This window comes from Sminthopsis crassicaudata, chromosome 2 (genome assembly GCF_048593235.1).
Source record: "Sminthopsis crassicaudata isolate SCR6 chromosome 2, ASM4859323v1, whole genome shotgun sequence".
Lineage (NCBI taxonomy): Eukaryota > Metazoa > Chordata > Mammalia > Dasyuromorphia > Dasyuridae > Sminthopsis > Sminthopsis crassicaudata.
The window spans coordinates 410,310,427-410,328,398 of NC_133618.1; the positions used below are offsets into that span (position 1 = coordinate 410,310,427).

Consider the following 17,972-nt stretch of genomic DNA (forward strand, 5'->3'; position numbering starts at 1 on the left):
TGCAACCAAGCAATTTGTTGGCAAATGTTATATTTTCCTTTACAAAATTTATTGTAAACACTCCCTTCACTTCACTCATAGTCTCTAAATACTTCTACATACTCTGAAATACTAGATTATTTCAGCAGTCTTCCAATTGGTATTCAGCCTCAAATTTCTTCCCATTCCAATCCATTCTCTAGTCAGATGTCAAAGTATTGTCCTAAAGTACATTTCTGACCATGTTAAACACCCTGCATGCAATATCCTTCCCCCCAATTTTTATTGTTATATAGCTGTTCCAATCATGTCCAATACTTCATGACCTCACTGGGGTTTTCTTGGCAAAGATGCTAGAATGGTTCCTCATTTCTTTCTAAAGCTCACATTACAAATGAGGAAACTGAGGCAAATGGGGTTAAGTGACTTATTCAGGGTCACACAGTTACTAAGTGAATGAGGCTGGATTTGAACGCATGAAGATGAGTATTCCTGACTCCAGGCTTAGCACTTGGTGTACTATGTACACTAGCACCTCATGAATTTTAGTGCTTCCCTATTACTCCTAGCATCAAATGCAATATTTTCTACTCAACATTCCCAATTTGGTCCTTTCCTAACTTTCCATTCTGAGACTTTACTCCCCTTCATGAACAACTATGTAGCCAACTGCTTTCCCTCACAAATGGCTTCTGTCTTTATGTCTTTACATTGGCTGTTCCCTACCTGGAATTCTCTGTATCTTCACTTCTTCCTTTTAGTTTCCCTGGATCTCTTTATCACTCATTTTAAATTCATCTTCTGTGAGAGGCCTTCTCCAGGCCTCTGTCCACTAATCCTTTCCTCTCTGAGATTATTTAGTATGATATCTATTTATCTTTCTATCTATAAACATACACACATATATATAATTTCTTATAGGCACCTAATTATTTATATGCTATCTCCCCCATTTGCATGTGAGCTCTTAGAAAGTATAAACCTTTTTTTCCCCCTGCCTTTCTTTGTATCTCAGTCACTTAGCCCAGTTCCTAGTACAAAGTAAGTACTTAGTAAATGCTGTAAATGCTTATTGATAAACTGTCCTATTACAATGATTGGCAGATAGTAGTAAATGCTTGTTCATTGGATTTCATTCAGGTGACAATTAAAATAATAATAATGACTGGGGGAAGAATGCAGGCTATTTATCCAACCTATAATTTACAGTAATCCCTTTCAAATGTGTTTGATGCTCTTAAGTAAGAAAGTAAAAAAAAAAATTGATTATTAATAGTGCAACTTTTTCATGAATTTAAATTAAGAAGATATGGATTTAAATTCAGATTCTGTTATTTACTACTTATGTGAATTTAAAATATTGTATCCTAGGTTTCTCTTTCGTAAAAATGAGAGGTTTATATAACCTTAGAGGGTTCTTCCAGCTGGCTTGTTTCCAGCCAGCCCTAAGCTTATCAATCTGTGAAGCATCCCCTTTAACCAGGGTCTGAAGTCACAAAGAGCTTGATTCCTGAATATTCCATACCTATAGCTCCAATGAGGCACATGAAGAAGAGAATCCATACACAGAAGAAAATGTCCATGTTCATCCGACGCTCGATCTTGCTGCGTTTGTATCGTGGACCACTATTGTTCAGCATAGCTTTTGTTTCATGGCCTTAGAGAAAAAAATGGAAAGCTATACTATTAGTACACTGTGGCAGAATTTCATCTAAATATAATAAATAGGTATCCAAAAGTGTGTTGAAGCCAACTTGAACCAGCTTAATGAAACTGAGTGTTTATACTTCAGAAATAGGTGAATGTTTCAAATTGTCACTATGTCTCCCCTCAAGAAGCTTTCAGTCAAATAGAAATGTCTTTTCATAAAATGATTAGTTGCAACTTTAGTTCTGTCATAAAGAACACTAAATTTGGTTTACTTGAAGATGGATTAATAGCAACCATGGAAGGTCTTTATAGGAAGAAGAAGTGACCTTATTTGAGTGAGTGATTCTAAAAAGAGAATTTCCAAGAATGGGGGAAAATATGTGTAAAAACATAATGTGATAGACTATCACAGAAAACAGGAAGTGGGTGAATTTGTCTAGAATGCAGAGTATATGAGAAAGAATAATATGAAATAAAGCTGTAAAGATAGATTGGAGCTAGCTTGGAAAGGTGCAATAGGGAGGACTGAAGGAGGAAAAAGTGAGTCAATAAACATTTACTAAATGTTTTCTATGTGCCAGACACTTTTTTAAACCCTGAGGATTGGAGGTATAAAAGCAAAAAACAAAACAAAAACAACAACAAACAAATAAAAACCCAAACTTAACTAAAATTTAAAAAAGGCAACACAGGGATTTTGATTAGGCCAATTTTCAGATTACTGCAGTAATTCAGACATGAGATAATGAGGTCTGTGATGGTAACAGTGTTGGAGGAGAGAAGGAGAACATATTAGAAATGTTAGAAAGGTAGAATCAACATAACTTGCCAACACTTTGGCTAATGGAGAGGATAAAAGGGCTGTTGTGACAAAGATGATTCCAAGATTATGAAACTAGGTGAGTCATAGGATTGTGGAACATCCACAGGGTATTGGATGAGTAATGAAAGTTTTGGGAAGATAATGAGGTCATTATTTTTTAGACAGGTTGACTTACAGCTGTTTATAGCAGTTCTAGTTCAAGAATTCAGATTCTCAAAGGATTTCGATATAAAAGGTCAGAGAGATATAAGATGGTAACTAATGGAAATGGACTGATCAAATGAAGGTCTTTGAGAATGGGTAAGGGAGGAATGAGCAGTAAGCATGAGTATAAGCCAATGAGGAAATGTTTGATGAAAACAAAAGGTGTATGTTCAAAAATGGTGTCAGGGAAAAGAGAGAAGGAAAGATGAAGCAACTAACTTGGAACAACAAACTTGTTCTAGATGAAAAACAAAAGAAAAAGAGTTGGTCTGGGTGTTGATTAAGTGGACTTTTGAATTTTAACTACTCTAATATTCTTTTTGGTAGTTGGATTAGGAAATGCCAGTCACATATTTCTGTGTAAAATTAAAGAAAAGCAATATATCAGATCCAGCAGTGAATGGTTTTAATGTTGTTTAGCTTGTCACTTATGTGGATTTAAAGTGGCAACAAAACAGTGGGAAAGAAAAAAAAAACTTCTGGCTTATTAAATTAGATTCAAGTTGTTTCATTTGTAATAGCAGGATGCAGATGAAATCTGAACAGGAAGTCTGCACTAATGGGATTGCCACCTTTCAATTTGCCAAAAATTAGAACAAATCCTGCTGTTCTTCTCTCTTGTTGGGCAACACCACTATCCAAGACCTAGTGGAAAACATTAATTCTTAAACCTTTATCTCTACACCATTTTCTACCTCCTTCTAGGTTTGCTGCCATTCACTGTAGGTTCTCTGGACACTCTGTATTACAATCAAAGGTTTATGAGGAAGGAACAGTGGGCAGGGGGATAGAAGTCAAGTAGAAGTGAGAACTTTAGGAGAGAAGCAATCAAGAATCACCTCAAGAATTCTAGGAGTATTACTAAATTGAGGCAGAAGGAGTAGTTGCCCTGTGGAGTGTCAGTCTAGAAAAAGATTCAAAAACAATCCCTGTTTTTAAAGAATTCATAATATAAAGAGGGAGACAGGATATAATTATGAAGAAACATATTATATATAGGATTGATAATCAATAGAGAGAAATTACTAGAAATAAGATGGCCTGAGAAAGACTTCCTATAAAAGGTGGGATTTTAACTCAGACTTGAAGGAAGCCAGAAAGAAGAGATGAAGAAGGAAAGAATTAATTACATGTATGAGGGACAGTCAGTGAAGATATCTGGAGTCAAGAGATAGAATATAGAATCAGCATATAGGTGAAATGAAAGGCATAGGGAAACTGGAAAAGTGGAGTGTAAGGAGAAGTTCAAGTTATGAAGGCATTTGAGACTAGGGAGCATGACAGGATCCAGCAAACCTTTGCTTTGGGAAGATCACTTTAGCCACCAAGGCAAAGACTTTTGGAATCTTGAACTAGACAGTGTAAAAAGAATGAAAGAAATGGTATTAATAGAATAAAAAGTAACATGGACTTAGCAATATAATCTCATATATTTGTAGAAGGCTTCATATTTTTCAAAGTACTTTCACATTTCACAAAGTATTTTCACATTTGTTACTGCTTTTGACTCTTATAAGCACAGTAGAGGGCCTTTGGGAGCTTCATTAGGTATTAGTGCTAGAGAGCAACAGAAGAGAGCGGCTCAATAATTTCCTTGGGCTGATAGCCAGAAAATGGCATAGACTTAAGCAGGTCAGGCAAAAGTCTTAGAGATCATTTTCACCAGACTATATAAAGTTGTTGTGCCTTTACTCATATCTCACATCATTCTTCTGCCTGGAATGCCCTTCTCTTGCTCTTTCTCCAAATCTTATGCATTCTGTGAGACTGCACTACAGTTCCACTTCTTCCATGAAATTTTTTCTATTCAAATCCTTGGTGCTGTCACTTTGATGAGTCACATAACCTTGTACTTTTTTCATTTGCTGAACTAGGTGACCTCTAAGGATATTTGATCCTGTGATCTTGGGATATTAGAAAAGGCATTTCAACTCTCTGGCTCTCAGTTTACTTCTTTGTAAAATGAAGTGTATCTTATTGCTCCCTTTGACCTCTGACTTTCTGAGTCTACTATATTATTTCAGTTCCCAATGTGCTGTCCCTCCTCAATTCCCGTAGCATTTATTTTTTGGAATCCTCACTTGGGTACCTCTTTATTACTTAAGAAATATTTATTTATTTCCTTTAATATTAACTTTTGGTGTATATGCGTATGTTTAGCTCCTCCAACTAGCTTGGAAACTTAAGGACTTGTTTTATAATTTTTATACGCATAGATAATTAAAGTCCTGAATCTTTTCCAAAATCCTTATTATTATTATTATATAAACATGGCTAGGGTTTCTTGATAATCATACCAGTTATTTTGTTCCATTCAAGTCAATTACACAAATATTTATTTATCAATGACGCTGTGTTAGGCACATAGTGAAAAGTCTGGTCATTTTTCCAGCATTCTCTCCTTCTACTCTTTACTGTCATACCAATTGAAACTCTCAAAGACACTTTACTTTGTAAGACTGAACTGATGCACAGCTGAAATAATGCACATGAAACATCTATTAATAAAGGCTTTTTGTTTTGGCATCATATTGCTTGCCTATTCAATGGATGGGGGAGGTTCTGGAGGAAGGGAGAAAATTTGGAGCTTAAAATTTTAAAGATGTTAAAAATGAATAATAAATTTGAAAAAGAAAAATGAAGTTCTAACTACTTAAGATTATTATTACTAAGGTCATTAATTATTATTATTAGTGTTCTTAACATGATTACTAATATAATATTCCATTCAATTCCATTCCCACTAGTACAACCCTAGTTCAAACTCTCATTATCCTATTACCTGGGTTACTGCCCTAGCCTCCTAATTTGGTTTTCTCTGTCTCCATTCTATCTTCCATATCAATGCCTTCCTGATACAGTTTTAATTATGTTATCTTTTTACTGAAAAAAATTGTTAGTTATTCTCCACTATGGTTATTCCCTAGTTAAAGATCAAATTATTTAGCTTGATATTCAAAACCTCCCATAATGTGGTCTCAACCTATTTCTCTGGTCTTCCTACCAAGCTGGAAAGACTTCAGTTATGGACCTAGCAATGGAGGAATAGTAAAACTAAGTTCAGAGAGGCTCTGAAGGTGGTCATTAGGGGATGGATTTTGTTTTTTGCAATAGCAAATCATGAAAACATAATTTAGAATGAGGAAGAATTTTAAACTGAATTGGTAGTAAGAACCCCTTTACTAAGAAAATGTTAGCTTCTTGGAACATTGAAGTATGAGACTCAGTCTAATCCCAGCTTTTGTAGGAGACCTTTTCTTGGCCTCCTTTAATGCTAGTGCTTTGTCTCAGACATTGCCCTCCATTTGTACTGTATATATCTTATAGTAATCTTTTGGCCAAGAATTCCTTCATGACAGGGACAGTTTTTGCTTTTTCTTTGTATTATCAGCACTTAGCACAGTTCCTGACACATAATAAACACTTCATGAATACTAATTGACTGACTGTAATAAATATATGTAGCTGTTCAATGAATTAATGAAGGAGGAGCATGATTTTCCTTCCAACTAAGCACCATCCCATATATTCCTGGGGTTGAGAACAATTGCTTTTTAAAACAAATTGCTTTTTAAAAATACCAAATTTGAAGGCAGGGAGGCATAGTCAGGAGGCATAGTCACTGTCACAGAGACATTTGTAGCAGCTTAAAGGTTTGCCAAATTAGACTACTGAAAAGATCCTTATGTTTCCTAATTCAATTTAATTTGAAGAACACATTTTTAAAGTCAGGCTCCATTCTAAGTGCTGGGATACAAAGATGAAATAAGACACACTATCTCCCTGTGAAGACCTTATTATCTAGTAGAGAAAAAATATATGCAAATAACAAACATATTAGAATGTGGTTAATTGTTAAAAAAAATCTAAATAAAATATTATGAAGAATTTGAGGAAGGAGAGTTCATTTTCAAATGGGAAGTCTTCATAGCAGACATGACAGCACAATTAGGCTTTGAAGGATTAGAAGAGCTTCAACAAAAGAGATAGGGGGTAAGGAAGAGTCCATTTCAGTCTTAGAAAATGTCACCAGCAAGGATAAGAAAAAAAAAAGATAAGAAAAAGACATTGAGATCAGCCCAGGTTATCTAGGATGGATGCAGTTAATGGAAAGTCTTGAGTACCACTCTAGAGAAAGAATTCTTTATTTAGTAGCTTGAGGGGGGAATGTAGCAGAGTGGAGAGAGACTTGGCCTTGAGACAAGAAAGATTTGTGCTAAAGACATACCTCTGACTGGGAATCAAGCAAGCAAGCAGTAAGTATTTATCAAGGATTGACTATCTTGGACATTGTGCAAGATGCTGGCAATACAGGTACAAAAAATGAAACAATCTCCCTTATAAAGGAATCTCCCTATAAAGATACATAGCATAAATATGAAGTGAATAAATACAAATACCTACAAAGTAGTTAAATACAACATCATGTGGAAGGGAGGGTATTAATTATGGGGGGATTGAGAAAAACTTCCTGAAGATGATGATTGAACTCCATCTTAAAGGAAGAAAGGAACCCTAAGGTGAGAGGTAAAGAGGGAGTGAGTTTCAAGACTTGTGGGATAGCCAGTACAAAGGGATAGAGATTGGAGAGGGAGTGTCACTTGTGAGAAACAGAGAGAAAGCCAGGATACATGAGGGGAAGCCGTTTATGTGGCTAAAAAGACAGATTGAGGCCCAGTTATTCAGACTTTTAAAAGCTAAAGCATAATCCTGGGGAAGTCAGTGCTCTGCAAAATTCTCTTAGAACATAACTACAGGAAAAATGCCAACCTGCATTGATAGAGGGAGTTTCTTCAGTTAGCAGTTTCCAATATCAATGAAATCACAGGACCAGTTTGTGTCCTTGGTAGTAGGACTAGAAAGATACATGTTATATGGGAAGCCCAGTCAAAAATACACAGAGAGAAGAATCTGTAGCTTTGAAATGCACTTTTCAAATGGCTTAAGAATTTTTCTTCATCAAAGGTAATGGAGAATACATAACACATGTGATGTTCTTACTTACAAGGAGAAAATGCACGCAAATATCACTCAGAAAAGATTCTGGCCTTCTCCTGCACCATCATGCCTGGACCATGAACTTCATAGGTAGAACTGAGTTAATTTTCACATAGCATAATATTTTTCTGAATATCAATAGGAGGGAGTAAGGAGCTCTTTATGATGTGCCCAAACAAGCTTTGTGTTGTTATCCCTTGTGAATGTACTATATTAAATAAAACACTCTAACTGGGAAGGGGAGCAACTTTCTGGGTGGTGAGAATCAGGAAATTGCTGCCTGAATCACAGAATTTCACCTCAGAAGTCACCTAATTCAATTCATACCTGATTAAAACTCCCCAACATAGCATCCCAAATAATAGCCATTATTTAAAGGCTTTTTATAGATTAAAAAAGATGAAATAAGATCTCCCTGTGAGTTCCTTATTATTCAGTAGAAAGTAAATATATGCAAATAATTGAAATACATTTTTATAATGTTGTAATAGTCAAAGGGAAATCCAAACAAAATATTATGAAGAAGTTGAAGGAGAGATTGTTTCTAAATAGGAAGACTTTATTAAAAAGGTGATACCATAATTGGGCCTTAAAAGATTGGAAAGGGAAAGGCTCCAGCAAAAGAGATGGAAGAACAAGAAGGAATCTATTTCAGGCCTAGAAAATGCTACAAGCAAAGAGATGGAGAAGAATGAGGGATTTTTAGGCTTCATTAGACTGCCAAAGTAATTCATCACATTAAAAAAATTAAGAATTGTGCTTCTTGGAATAAGCGAGTTCATTGCTGGTGGCTTTCTTGGATTTTACCTTTGTGAATTTTGGATTATTTCTAAGTTATTTTTATTCCTACTTTGTGGTAACTCCCTATCACATGCCAGACACTGTTTTCCCCCTCTCTCCTTTATTTAGTTTAAACTATTTTTTAAAAAGGATCATCTTGGCAAAAACTAAATAAATACTTTTTTTTTTATCACCCATTAAATGCAGAGTCTATCATGTTTATGATCCATGATCCAGAAATTACATTCTTATACACCATCTTTTTAATCAGTTGTCTGCTTTCTAAACCTTCTTTCCCCCTTCTTAAGCCCTTTCTTTTGATCAACAGTAGTAATAAAATTAGTTGTTTTAGCCATGACTGTATGATCTTTAATAATGCTTCCTATGTTTTTACTGGCACATATTTCTAATTTATACCTATGTGAATCATCAAAAATGGGTAGTATTCATCAGATCTAAACCTTTATTTCCTCATCTATAAAATGATTTGGAGAAGGAAATGGTAAACTACTGTAATATCTCTGTCAAGAAAACTCCAAATGGAGTTGGTTGCATATGAATGAAATGACTGAACAACAAAACTTTCACTTGACCTTGCCATCCCCTAGAGTTATTATCCTTCATCACCTCCCATTCACTTCCAAAAAGTTTTTACTTATGTTACCTCTAATCTTCTATACCTCTTAACCTTTTTGTAATCTTACTTCTGACCCTACCCATTTGACAGAGGTTTTTTTGTTTAAAATTACCAGTAATTTCTTAATTGATAAGTCAAGTTGTCTTTTCTAAATTCTCATTCTTAATGAATATCTCTGAAACTTTTGCTACTACTGACTCTATCTTCCTTCTGGAAATTCTCTCTCCTCTCAGTTTTTTTTTTTTTTTTTCATATGTGACATTTTCCTCTTGGTTTTTCCATTTATCTGGTCACCTCTTCTTAGTCTCCTTTACACATCATTAGCCATATCCTGTCCCTTTTATATGGATAAATCCCAGGGCTCTGTTTGAGCCTTCTCCTTCTCCTACACAAATATTTGATGATCTTGTTTCCAGCCTCTTAAACCTTGGGTAGAGTTTTGAAACTGAATTGGGATAGCACAATTATGATGTATTATTATTAAATAAATGATACATTAATATTGTATGTCTATTTTATATACTTATATACCCAGGGTCACATAAAGGTTTCTTGGTGAAAAGGAATTGTGAGGTAAAAAAGTTTAAGAAGCCCTGATCTAGTTAACTTCAAGGAGTTTAAGTCATTACCCAGACAGATGACCTCTAGATGTCCATATTTAGTCCTTGTCTCTTTTTTGAGATCTAATCCTGTAACTGTCTTGTGGACTTGTCATTCTCTATGTCTCAAAGACATCACAAACTCATTGTGTCCAAAAACGTACTTATCGTTTATACCTAAATCCCTAATTTTCATGTTTATGGCAAGGGTACCATCATCCTTCTAGGCAGTCAGGTTTGCCACCTTGGTATAATCACTAACTCACTCTATCTACATTTTCAATCAGTTTCTAAAACTTGTTGAGGCTATTTCCACACAATCTTTCATAGCTGTTTTCTTGTTTCCTCTCATGGAGCCACCATATAGATTCAGAATCTTGTTAGTTTTCCCATGGATTATTACAATAGAGTACTATTTTTTTATCCTCACCTCTGGTCTCTTTCTTCTGCACTCACAAACTTTCTACATACAACTGTGAATATGATAATCCTAACCCATAGATCTGATGTCACTTCATTGCTCTAGAAATTCCAGTAGCTCCCTATTGCTTCTAGCATAAAACATAAAGGCCTTTGTTTGAAACTGAAAGTTCTTAATAGTCCAATTCTTATATGTCCAGATTATTCAATTGCCCCCCCCCCCCTTTACAGTCAGACTGGTCTATTGGCTAGTCCATATAAATTGTATTTCTAATCCCATTTTTGATTTTGCATAGACTATTTCTCATGTCCAGAATACTTTCTGACTTTTTGAAATCTTCCTTCAAAACTCATTTAAGTCTTTCTACACCAGACTCTTCTTGATTGTCCTAGTTATGATGCATTCCCTTTTTGCTCCCCACAAAAAAATTATATGTTATCTATGTATTTAACTTGTTGTTTTCCCCCAGTAGAATGTAAATTCCCTCAGGGCAGAGATTATTTAATTCTTTTCTGCATATCCCTAATTTGCTGCCCACAATAGGCACTTAAATGTTAACAGAATTATTGAATAGATACAAGTCTCAAAAGGACAACAGACTTCTTTTGTTGATCAGTCAAGACAAATTTGGATTAGAAAGACTCAAACTGAAGTCACCAAAATGTTGGTCAACCATGGAACCCATGCAAAGCAACAGCAACAACTACCAACCCACCAAAGAGGCAGCTCTCTTTCACGGATCAGCATGGGATTATCACCTGGAACCTCTAGTTTTAAATTACTAAGAAAAAGATACATTGAAAAAATTAAAAGTACTGTGGAAGCAATACTACACAATGGCAAGAATGTTGGCTTTGGAATCAGAATAATTCAGCTTGGCCAAAACATACCAGGTTGTAGGTTCTACAAAGGCCCATATTGTCTTTTCCATCTTCTTTATATCTCCAATATTTAACACAGTGTCTGGCACATAGTAAGAGCTTTAATAAATATTTAGTTACTGACTGGGTGATCCAGAACAAAAATTAGTGAATCTCTTTGCACCTCAGTTTTCTCATCTGACCTAAGGTTATAGATTTAGAGCTAGAAAGAATTTTAGAAGTCATATAGTCCAACTCCCTCATTTTGTAGATGTGCAAATTGAGGATGAGAGATGAAATGATTTACCATGTTGCATGCTCAGTAAGTGATAGAACCAGAATTTAAGGCCCAATGTAGTAATCCTTCAATTATATTGCATGTCTCTATACAATAGGGATATTAGTGTTATCTCATGTGGTTGTTGTGAGACAAATGCTGTCTAAGTCTTGAAGTAGTGTGTAAATATGACTTGTAGTGTGGAATAGTTGATAGAAAGCGGTCTTAGAGACAGGAAACCCTGGGTTCAAGGCCCATCATGGATACATCCCAGCTCCATGATCCCAGGCAGGTCATTCAACTTCTCAGGTAAATTGTAGAGAAGGTGCTGAACTGCATTGGGAGAGAATTTCCTCATCTGTTATAGTAATGAAATCACAAGTCCATTCTCTAGCTTGGTTAATTTTCTACAAAAGGATTCTGATAGTGACTAGAATATAAGATAAAGTTTTGATAATTGTGAAAATTCCTATTTGTGGGTATTGGCTCCCAATTGTTCCTCACTGAGGTTTCTTTATCCTTCAAAAATCACCAAAAAAACCTTGGTCATGCTCCCAGCAGTTCAATAGTATATATCTATATAAAACATTAGGATTAATTTGTTTCTGGGCAGGATGGGATAGCCTGCACAAAGCAGGCTGGTCACATTCCAGGTACTCAGCAGGATTTCTGGGCACCAGGACTGCTTCCCTATTGAAAAGCTCAAAAGAGGATCTTATTCCATAAACCACTGGGTAACTTATCTGATGGTCCTCTAGGCTAATATCACCCTAACCTTGAAAAAGATGTATAAAAATGAGAGAAAAGGCATATCAATAGGGTTGATTGCAGAGAGTTGTTTTCTTTACCACCAGATATCTTTATCCCAGTTACCTTGCACTGGCCAGAACTTTTCACAGCAGGCAACAGTGATTGTTTCTTGGATCCAGGTGCATAATGGGGACCTTACTTAGAGTCATAGAAGGGCTAGGCTTATGGAATCAGGAGGTGAAAAAGACAGAATCTCCCTGACTCTAGGACTCAGTTTGCTTATGTAAGATATAGAAATAACTAACTTCTATTAAGTGCCAACAAATATTATCAATTTGATCTTTACAATAATCCTGGGAAGTAGATGCTATTATTATCTCTATTTTACAATTTGGGAAACTGAGGTAAACAGAGGCTTAAATGACTTGTCAGGGTTCTATAGCTAGTAAGGGACTGAGAGGACTTCCCAGATTGAAAATGACTTAAAAAGAGGGTAGAAAAGTATATTAAGTGAAAAGACCTGCATAGATGACAATCCCGACTACCACCTCGGTGTTCCTGATGGTGCAACCACGGAGCAGAAGACTCTCACTGTTAAAGCCAGTCCTGGTCTGATCTGGATGTTCCCTAGGAAGAAGGAAAGAAAATATACATGACCTTTGTAGAATTATCCTTAGAATCAGGATCACAAAACTGGGTGGGGTAAGTTCAGGGCAGGTCATTTCAAGCCAGTTATAAGTAAAGGCCTCATCCTTCCTATCTTATTGATTTCTATGCCTATTTTTGGCTTTTGGACTTATGGGGGAGGATTGAAAATTAGAACCTGATTACCCAGGAAGGACACCACCACTAAATTAATTTCAGTTCACTTACTAAGTACCTCTTGGGTACATAATATTATTTTGGGAATTAAAGAGATGAAATTTTGATGACATAATTTCTGACTTCATGGATCTTATATTTGAATAAGGTCATGTGACATTAACATGAATAACCATAATATAGGAGAATAATTGATAGATACATGAGGGATACAAGCAAAATGTTAGGTAAGTCATTAAAGTGAAAGTCATTAAAAAAAAGAACTTAGAAACTCTGGAAGACTTGACAACTAAGCTGGGATTTAAAGTATAGATATATGTTTAGTAGGTAGAAAGGAAAAAAAGACATTTCAAATATAAGGAACAAACTCTGGGTCTCAATTTCCTTATCTGTAAAATATGGGAATTGTATTAAATTAGGCTTCTGAAATGTCTTCCAGCTCTATATTTATGATTAATCTAGAATTAATCAGCAAGCATTTATTAAGCACTGACTATGAGTTGCTGTGGTAAGCTTTGGGAATTCAAAGACAAAAGTAAGAGTTCTTCTCTTAAAGGAGCGTATATTTTTGTAGGGAACATGACATGTACACACAGGATTATATGTAAAATGAACAAGAAATTGTTTTGGAAGGAAGCACACTGTTTGGACTGAGTTTTTAAGGAAAGGAGTGATTGCAAGGCTGGTTGGGTGGTGGAGCTACTCCCAAAAACAATGTATAGAAGAGGAGCACCTTTTGGGAATAGCATGAGAATCTTGGTTTTGAACACATTGGCTTTGAGACAGATATGGGACATTCAAGTAGTGATGTCCTTTAATCTAATAGTGATACTGGTTCTGGAGAGATGATTTGGTACAACAATATGTAGAAAAAAAATTGAAGTCATGGAAGTGAATGATATTATTAAAGGACAAGGTTTAAGAGTCAAAAAAATATTTATTATGATGAACCTACTGTGTACCAGGCATGAAAGATACAAATACATTTTTAAAAAGACCCAGTTCCTGGCCTGGAGGAATTTACATTTGACTAGAAAGAATATAACATATAATCAGCTAAGGATAGTAATTTGAGAATGGAACTTACAAGTTAAGCCTTAAAGAAAGCTAAAGATGAGGCTGAGGAAAAGAGGGGGAATATCCTGGTGAGGGCATGGGAATGAGAGGAGAGCTGAGTTTAGGGAACAAGTAGACCATTTGGCTGGAATATAGAGTGGGAAGAGGAATAATGAGCAATGAGCCTTGAAAAAATAGGCTTGAGTCAGATTGTGAAGGGACTCAAATGTTGAGTATTGGTATTTTCTCTTAGAGGCAATAAAGAGCTATTTACTTTCTTAAGCATGAGAATGATGTGGTTATACTTTTGCTTTAGTCAGATTATTTTGGCAGCTGTGTGGAAGATAAATTGGAGAAAGGAGACATTGGAAACCAATTACAAGGTTGTTGCAATAATCTAAGTGTGACATAATATAGGACTGAACTATGGTGAATGTGTAAGTGCGGAATGAATGAGAGGGCTGCTAAAGAGGTAGAATCAATAAGACTTGGTAAACTGATTGGATGATTGATGGGAAAAAAAGATTATTCTTAATTAGAATGATAGATGGAGAAAAATACCAAGAATGGAATCCTAGAGAACATCCACTTTAAGGGATATGGAAGAGGAGAAGCCATTGAAGAAGAGAGAGGAAGGAGCAATTAGATTAGAAGCTGATTGGTAACTCTGAGGACAGAACCTAAAAGATGAAGGCATATATTACTGCAGCTAATGCTAAATGGAGATCTGAGGGGAGAAGACTGAGAAGTTTTTGGATTTGGCAACAAGGAAAGTCATGGTTTATGTGTGATAAAATAGAGTGAGTGAAGAAGTGGATGAGAGGTTAGAATGCAAAAGATTTAGGAAAACAGGTGGAGAAGATGATATCTATTGCTCTTTCTAGGGATTTAAAAATGGAAGGGAATAGAGATAGAGAATGGAAGCTTGAAAGGATAGAAAGGTATAGGGGAAGACTTTTTAAATCAGGAGACACTTGAGCTTGTTTGTAGGCAGTAGAGAAGGAATCATCAAAAAAAAACTGGAGATAGGACAGAGAGAAAGAATGATTGACAGATAAAGTTTCTGAAGGAGATGAGAAGACAAAGATTGAAGAACATAGATATTTTATCTTTGACAAGGAAAAAGAGCAATTTAATCTTTTGAGATGCTCTATTGTCTATTTATAATGGATAAAATAGGATTCCATCATTCTTGACCAACTAATTAACCAATCAATCATCAAGCACTAAATAAATACCTACTATTTAAAAGGCATTGGAAACATAAAATGAAGAGTGAAACAATCCTTGTCCTCTAGGAATTTAGAGTTTAATGGTATAAGGATGCAACATATTTCCAGATAAATAAGTATTAGATCAATTAATCAATAAAGATTTCTTAATGCCCAACTATGTGCCAGTCACTGTATTAAGTGCTGGCTTAAAAAACAAAAACAAAACTACATACTGATTTTAGATTGCACCAACAATGACTGGGGAAATCAGAAAAAGCCCTTGGAAAACTTGGAACTTGGTCCCATCTCGAAGGAAGTTGGAAGTTCCAAGAGGGAGAGGTGAAGAAAGAGAACATTTCAGGCACGAAGGATAGTCTGGATGTGTAAGTAGGAGATGGAATATCACATATATGAAACATTAGATATGACTAGAGCATAGAGTGTATGAGGAAAAATAATTGTGCCATCACACTGGAAATGTTTTCAATACATAAGAAATGTATTATAGCAGGGTATAAGTTTCCTCCCCTGTCAAAGGAATGAGTGGAACTAAATAATCTTTAGGGCCTCCTTATTTCTCAAATTCCAAGTCTCTAAAGTTTGACCAGGGCATTATACTAGGTATTATTCTACATAGTTCCCATTCCTACATAGGGTTAAGTTCGAGACATAGCATTAAATAATTTCTAGCTCTTTTAAAAGCCATGGACCAGACCTGTTTCTTAATTGTCCTGTTGGGTGCAGTTCTCTTTGATGCTATGATTTAAGAGCAGGTTAAAACCAGGGAATTATCCACACCCTAGCTCTTACATGGCTGCTGGGTATTTGAATGTCCAATACCAGTCGTATTAAGTTCAAAAGAATACTTATTTACATGTTCTTTTTTTTCTGGGTGGTGAATTGCAAAGAGGGTAGCCTTCCTTTCAATAAATTCCTCAAGACAGGTTGGGGTGGAGCTTATAGCTCCTGCCTTCTCTGCTACTTCTTAATAATTTCTTCCCTTTAGACTATGATCTGTGAGACAAGCTCAGGGGTGAGGAGGCTATTGTGGATGGCCCAAGCAGAGAGGTGGGCCATTCAAGAACACATTAAGTCCGCTCCCTTTTTCTACCTTCTGAGAGAATCAGTATCACAGGCTCATCATTTTAGAGTTATAAAGGATTTATACACTTTATCAAATTTAACAGATGTAGAAATATTCTCTAGATAAAGGAATTGAGATTAATAGAAGGTCAATTAGGTAAGCAGCAGAATTGGGATTCATATCGAGTTCCTTTGTCTCCAGATCCAATACTCTACATTATGATGCTGTCTTTTGATTCATGTAGAAATTGGATTTAAATGAGGCAGAAGTGCATGAATCCTTAGTCTCACTCTTTCTTCTAAAACTACTACTGTTCAATGGCAGGACAGAGTCAAGATGACTGGTGATGACTCAAGGTGCAATGAATGACTTTGATGTCCCTGAAGTATAAGCAAGCTCTAAGCCCTCCACAACACCTGCTTCACCTGCCTTCTTGGCCATTGGAACAAATTGTTCTCATCTACCCATTCCACCAGGGGAAGTCTTAACATACTTGAGGTAAACACACCCCTAACTCATCATAGGGTTTGAGATCTTTTGGTTACTCTCAGCCTGGGTTAGCTCATCTGCCAAAAAGGTTTACCAGGATGTGGCCACTGTGCAACTACAGCTACTATATTGTCAGAACCCTAAAGACTAGGTGCAAAGCATTATCCAAGTTGTGAATTATAGATTCTCTCAGGAAATCTATATTATCTATATTAAAGAATATTAAATATTAAATATTTTTAATTCTTTAGCTCCCTGTCTTTTGAACTTTAAAAAAGATGTTAAACTGTAGTACAAAAAATAATAGCTCACATTTATGTAATGCTTTATGGGTTGCAAAGTGCTTTTCTCAGAATGAGCCTAAGTGATAGGTAATATCTATATGACTTTATTTTAACAGCTGTAAAATTTGTGGGTGGACTAGATTTATAGTCTTAAACTCAAGTAGCATCTGGGGCCACTAAACTTTATATAAGAATCCCTGCAGAAGTCATACTGACTTAGAAAACCACACATTAATATTATTTATATTTTATTGTATTTTAATTTGTTAAGTATTTCCCAGTTACATTTTAGTTTAGTTTGGGATGCTCTTTGGAGTGTTGGGTCCCCGGATAATGTATGTTTGATATCTCTTAAATAGGTGATCTAGAACCCATTTAAGACTAGATCCTAATAAATTAAAAATTCTTATAAAAAGTATGATTTTACAGATGAAGAGACTGAGGTTCTGAGGTCATAAGTAGGTAATATGCTAATGCTTTAAAGGATATGAGATCTTGCTATGCTTTTTTATTTTATATATATATATACATATATATTTGTATTGTATATGCACACATATAAATATAAATTTTCATTTTATCTTTACCTCAAACTTGCAAAATAAGTGTTATTACCCTCCATTTTATAGGTGAAGAAACAAAGCTGAGAGGTTATGTCATGTGTCCATGTTTATATAAGTTTCTAAGTGTTTGAGATAGAATTTGAACTTAGGTCTTACTGACTACAAGTCTACCACTCAATCTGCCTGTTATCTCCTACTTTGAACATATGTATGATTTCCCCTCTTTTCCTTTTATATATTTACTTAATAAAATCCATTATACTACTTCTTGTACAATGAAAATACACACTACTTTACTTGTGTCTACTATGCCACTTTCTATTGTCCCTTTGGACACATTTACTTTGTAGTTTACAATACACTTATTAATCTATTCTCTCAATTTATCGGCAAAATTTTTGTGGCATTGGTAAATTTGAGAGAACTATTCCAGTTTTACAGATGACAGACTGGAGGCTAAGCATCCCTGTCTCCTTTTCCCA

At 35.4% G+C, this 17,972-nt stretch overlaps 1 protein-coding gene and 1 long non-coding RNA gene across 13 annotated transcripts in view; one reads left to right on the plus strand and one right to left on the minus strand.

Annotated features, from left to right (window-relative positions):
* The window catches only part of LOC141556965 (uncharacterized), a 106,555-nt gene extending 89,914 nt beyond the window's left edge, over nucleotides 1-16,641 (plus strand). The window contains exon 3 of the long non-coding RNA XR_012486670.1: nucleotides 16,479-16,641. This is a non-coding gene — a long non-coding RNA (uncharacterized LOC141556965). The remainder of the gene's footprint in view (nucleotides 1-16,478) is intronic.
* Nucleotides 1-17,972, minus strand: part of ATP10B (ATPase phospholipid transporting 10B (putative)) — a 296,022-nt gene that overhangs the window by 64,100 nt on the left and 213,950 nt on the right. For all 12 annotated transcript variants that reach the window (XM_074291992.1, XM_074291982.1, XM_074291989.1 and 9 more), the window contains 2 exons: nucleotides 12,499-12,605; nucleotides 1,505-1,636 (listed from right to left, as the gene is read on the minus strand). In XM_074291992.1, coding sequence (XP_074148093.1) covers nucleotides 1,505-1,636; nucleotides 12,499-12,605 — 239 coding nt within the window. The remainder of the gene's footprint in view (nucleotides 1-1,504; nucleotides 1,637-12,498; nucleotides 12,606-17,972) is intronic.